This window comes from Chlorella variabilis (assembly GCF_000147415.1).
Source record: "Chlorella variabilis unplaced genomic scaffold CHLNCscaffold_54, whole genome shotgun sequence".
Classification (NCBI taxonomy): Eukaryota; Viridiplantae; Chlorophyta; class Trebouxiophyceae; order Chlorellales; family Chlorellaceae; genus Chlorella; species Chlorella variabilis.
In genome coordinates, this window is record NW_005435036.1 from 8,157 (window position 1) to 13,484 (window position 5,328).

At 65.0% G+C, this 5,328-nt stretch overlaps 1 protein-coding gene across 1 annotated transcript; it reads left to right on the forward strand.

Moving 5' to 3' along the window:
- Positions 1–253: 253 nt before the first annotated feature.
- On the forward strand, positions 254–4,224 carry CHLNCDRAFT_59466 (hypothetical protein; the record flags this gene model as incomplete). The annotated part of the gene is made up of 10 exons (XM_005842723.1): positions 254–687; positions 832–953; positions 1,156–1,275; positions 1,416–1,490; positions 1,687–1,858; positions 2,140–2,275; positions 3,070–3,193; positions 3,340–3,429; positions 3,556–3,634; positions 3,812–4,224. The coding sequence occupies 10 exons, from the start codon at positions 254–256 to the stop codon at positions 4,071–4,073; spliced, it is 1,614 nt and encodes a 537-aa protein (XP_005842783.1). The 3' UTR covers positions 4,074–4,224.
- Positions 4,225–5,328: the final 1,104 nt, after the last annotated feature.

Consider the following 5,328-nt stretch of genomic DNA (forward strand, 5'->3'; position numbering starts at 1 on the left):
AGCCCACCAGCGCAGGTGGCATAGCCCCGCCTGACAGGGACGCCGTGGTGCAAATGTTATGGTGGGTGCAAGAGGCTGTAGTTTGAATAGCCACACCACCTCTACTGCCCGCCAACCACGCCGTGCGCTCCTGGCGCAGCGACGGCAGCGGGCGCTGGGTCACTAGCTCGCCCCCGGGCCTCCGATCTCCACCTGTCCTTCTCCCTCCCAACAGCACTTCTTGTTGTCCCGGCAACGGGAGCGCCGGTTTTTGATGCTACTGGTGGCGTTCAGCGTTGGAAGCTTGCTAGCGAGCCTGCTCACCACTTGCATGTGCTTCTTCTCCTCGAGAAAGTCAGCGGCGCACAAGGCGGAACGCGAGGCCGCCCTCCACGTGCAGGCCGAGCGCGCGGCGGCAGCGGCCGCGCGCGGCGAGGCGCCTACCCTCCTCCAGCGGCTCAGCGGCAACAGCACCGCCTCTTCGGCCCCAGGCCTGCACCGCGACTCTCTGAGGGAGCCTCTGCTCACATCCATCCCCGAGCACGACTCGGATGCCGCGCTGCCGGTGGCGGCGCTGCCGCCGCAGCAGCTGGAGGAGGTGCCGCGGTGTGTGCAAACCTTCCTGGAGCGTGCGGTGCGGGATGACCGCCCCTGGAAACTCTTCACCCTCACCCAGCTGGGCCAGATGAAGATGGACCCAAAGGGGGGGTGGAAAGAGGCGACCGCCACGCAGGCAAGCTGACTTGGCGGGCACGCTCGGTACCGCCTGTCCCTGCGCTGCCGACTCCAGCCCTGCGCGCTTCCGCTGTCCGAGGCAGCGCCTCATCCCCGGCCTGCTGCCGCCACGTGGAGGGTGATGTTTCTGGGCCAACCTGACCCACCCCTGGGGCCGCACCTGCAGCTGGCGTGCCCGCTGGAGCCCGCGTTTGTGTGGAGCGCCACCGCCAGCCTGGCGCCGTTCGTCACGCTCAGGGGTGAGACTATACTGTCTGACGCGCGGTTCTGCTTGTCTGAGAGGGTTGGCTTGGCTGGCGGCCCACGCAGCCTGCCAATGTACCGACCTGCTGCCCTGCGCCTCTGCCCACGCTTGAGTGCATTGGCCCCAGCCCCAGCTGCCGCCGCCACCCCACCTTGCTGCCCGACACGTGCCGCTGTGCTGCTGCTGCACCCCCGCAGGCTGCGACAGCTTTGTGGACAACAGCGGCGAGTGTGCCTGGCACCTGTGGGGCTCGGTGCCCGCCGCCTCTGCGGCCGGGCGCGAGGTGGACAGAACTCTGCACCTGCGCTGGCTGGCAGGTGTGCTGCGCGCGAGCTGCAGCTGCGTTGCGCAACAGGCGCTGCGAGCTGTGCGCGCAACAGGCGCAGGAGGCGGGGGCCTCACCAGCTGGCGGTATTCAGTGTTGAAACTGCCGCCGCTGCTGCTCTTCTTGCTGCAGATGCGGCCTGCTTCCCGCAAGCCCTCGTGCCCAGCCGCTTCCTGCGTTGGGAGCAGGTGCCCGGGGAGAGCAACGGTGAGCGCGGCAGGGCAGGTGGCAGGCAGGCAGAAGGGCTCGTGGGGTGGATGCGATGTTGATGTGGTGTGCGGATGAAGCCCCTCACCACCAGCTGTGTCCCAGTCGGCAGCTGGGAGCTGGCCGGGCTGTTGCCAGCCACCCACAAAGGCCTTCGCTGACCTCCCTGTGCCGCCGCTGCCTTTCGCTGCCGCAGAGGCCGAGGCGGTGCTGACGTACGGCGGCCTGACGGTGCGCGCCGTCTTCACCTTTGACCGGTTTGGGCGCGTGGTGCGCCTGCGGACGCGCGACGCCCTGCGCCGCCTGTCCAATGGCGGGTACGAGTTGGGGGAGTGGCGGGTCGCCTACTCCGGCCACATGCTGTTCGGGTGAGGGATGCGGAGATGAGGACAGGCAGGGCCAGGGGAGGGATGAGTGTGATGGCGTGCTGGTGTATGTGTTTCTTGGGCGAGAGAAAGGCAGTGGGATGTCAGCGAGGCGCCCGGCTGTGCCGCGGTGCCGGCAGCGCCTGCCGGCTGCATGTTCGGGGGTTGGCTGCACCAGCGCAGCACCCCTCCTCGCACCCGCCAGCGAGTCTGGTGCCTCAGCGAGCCTTCTGCCGCACACCAACGCGTCCTCCGTCCCTGCCCGCGTCGGCCCCTGCCCGCAGGCTGACCCCGCAGGGCCCCGTCATACATGAGGAGATGGCCACGATGGCTGGCATCCACATCCCCACCAACATGGAGCAGAGCTGGGTGCTGCCCGACGGCTCGCGCTGGGTGTATGCGCGGCTCACCGTCGCCAAGGTCACCGCAGAGTAACCGCGGCCTGCAGGAAGGGCAGCCAGGTGCCAGCGCCGCAGCCGCCCTGGTCCTACACCTCCCGTCTCTTCAGGCCAGCGTGTCCCTGTGTTCCGCCAAGCTTTCGGCTGCGCAGCACCCAGGTGCTCTGTGGCGGGCGGCAGCCCGCCGTCGTGAGCTTCACCGAACTGCTTCAACATTGTGCACTAATCGTGGCGTTCCATCCCTCGGGCCTTGTGTGGTTTGCCTGGTCTTGTTGGGACTCGCGTTTAGCGCAGCCCTGTACTTCCTTCCTCACCGCCATCCTGGTCTTCCCGCCAACGCCTGTCCTTGTGAATTGTATGTCCAACAATGTAGCCTGCTGTCACTGCACTTGGGTCAGCTGCAGGGCAGGCAGGGAGCCGCCGCCAGATCCCGCATCGCAGTGGCGGCGCCAGGCGGGCGGCGGCACGATATGTGGTGACTCCCAGCCCCTTTACAAGGGCGGCGGCCGGGCCGGCCAGGAAGGCACACCAGACTCCCTCGCGCTGCCGGACTCGCGGCCGACACGCCAACCCTACTCTTCTGAGCCGGCCCGAGCCACCTGCGCAGTTTGCACCAGTGGCCGCCAGCCCCGACACCCGCAATGCAGCAGCCCCCCACGGATCCGTGGATGGTGTTGGGAGTCAGCCGCGGCGCCAGCCAAGAGGAGGTGAGCGGCGCAGGTACACCGTCGCCGCCGGCCGCCCTGCCTGCGCCCTGGGCTGCCGCCTCCTCGACGCTGCTGCCCTCGACCACCCACTGCCGCCTCGCCTGCGCAGATCAAGGAGCAGTGGCGGCGCCTCTGCAAGCAGCACCACCCGGACCTACAGCCAGAGCACCTGAGGGGGCAGGCGGAGCACTACTTTAAAGAGATCAGCAGCGCCTACCGAACCCTGGCCTCCCGTGAGCTTTGCGGCCACGCCGTGTAGCGTGCAGCTGGGGAGGCGTGCCAGGCCGCAGGCTGGGCGGTGCCGCATCTAAGCCTCGCACGCCAGGGCAGGCACGGTGACTGCTTGCTGCTGCTGCCTGGCCGCTGCCCTGCCCTGCAGGCGGCTCCAACCTGGCAGCTTACGCCGATTTCACGGCGGCGTCGGCGGCAGCAGCGCGCGGGTCGCCATACGGCGCTGGGTTCCGCTCAGGTGCGCGTGTGTCGTGCTGCCTGGTTTGTGCTCGTAAAGAAAGCGCAGGGCGCTCGCGTCTGAGCCGGCATTGCCTTTGCTGAGTGCGACTGCATGTCTGCCTCTGGCCTGCTTTGTGCATTGCAGCGTGGGCGCCCGGCGGCAGCCAGGCCAAGTGGAGTAATGGCGTTGTGGCCGCGGTGCTCTTTGTCCCTCTCGTCATCACGTGAGCGCTGCTGCCTGCCTCGCAGGCTGGTTGGCCGCCTGCTGAGCCAACCTGTAGCTTGTGGCTGGCCGGTGCTGCTCCATTTCAGTGATGCTCTTTCTTTCTGCCTGCGGGCCGCATAGAGCTTGAGAGCTTGCCGCTGCCTAACACCCGGCGGCCCCGCGGCAGCTTATGCAGTGGGATGTGGATGGCGTTCAAGTTAGATGAGGGGGCCAGCCATTTCCGCCCCAACGGCCTGCTGGAGCCGCCCGTGAACCCCTTTTTGCGAGAAGACCTGCGGCCCAAGGTGTTCAGCCACCTGGCGCGGCGGCGACAGCAGCAGGAGGAGCAGGCGGCGGCGGCGGCAGCAGCGCGGGCGGCGGCAGTGGAAGGGCCGGCAGGAGCGGCGGCGGCAGCGGCGGCGGCAGGGGCGGCAGCCTCCCGCCGGTGGTGGCCGTAAGGGGAATGGTGGTCGTTATACCACGTGGGTACCATCAGAGTTTGTCTGTTGAGAGCTTCTTTTGACCTTCCAATACATTGATACATAACATTTAGACACTTTTCTTCCATTTCATTTGAACATTCTGGCAAATTGTGCAAGATTTTGCTGGTGGACCATTGCCAGTGGCTGGTGGCTCTGTCATGGGTAAATACTTCGGAGAGACACAAAAGATGCTAGGTGGGCCCAACAGGGACAGAAATATGAACAACAAGCGAGACGCACATACTGTGCGCTGGTTTGATGTCTTCCAGTTCTCGTGGCTGTCAATGTAGTCCCTCAAAGGCTGCCATTTTGCGCCTGCTGCTGCAGGGTTATGCTTAAGCTTCTGCTGGCGCTTCCTCCACAATTTTGGGTTGGTGATGGATAAAAAATCCCAGCAAAGGAACAGCTCCAAGTGCAGCAATGCCTCCTTTTGCACGATAGAGCCATATCTTTGATAGTCGTCCTGTTTGTGCAAGAGATTAGCCCCTATGATATAGAGAGGACAGTAATATAAAAGTGAGAGAACGACACTGAAGATAGGCACAGCCGTTTGGCCAGCCCTGTAAGAGCAGGCAGCGGGTCTAGTCGAAGTCTAGTAGCAGCCGGAGCCCGGCTGCGGCCAGTCAAGTCAAGTCAGTTACAAAGAAGAGAGAAAGGCCCCGGAATGACCCGCATTCCGGTTATATAGTCGCACAAAGGTAGTGCTGTAGTGCTGCCAGCCAGGCATGGCTGGTGACTAGTCGATCGATCAAGGCATGATAAGCGCAATCAATCATGCAGTTGTGAGTAGAATGAAGTAGCGAGAGTGTAAGACTCAGTTGCTGTCTCGCAGCTGGCACAGCAGGGCGCCGCCTGCTGCTGCCGCTGCTGCAATCCTCCCCCTCATCTGAAAGCTGTGCCCTCACAGCTTGAGCCCATGCCGCAGCTTCTGCCGCAGTCTCTGGGTGCTGCCAGTTGCCGCCTCAGGCCGCGTCCTCCGTGGCGTCGGATGCGTCGCCGGTGGGCGCGCCGCTGCCGGTGGCGGTGGCGTCGGCGGTGAGGCGCTGCCGCTTGGAGGCAGGTGCTCGTGCGGTGCTGCCCGTGCTGTGTAGATGTTGGTGAAGTCATGTGGGTGTCTTTGTTGTCCGCCGTGCGCTGTGCAGTGGTGCTTGCTGCAGGCGCTGGCTTGGTCTGGTCTAGCTCTTGCTTCATTTTAGGCCGCGGCTAAGAAAGGCCTTCTTGAAGGCGCGGA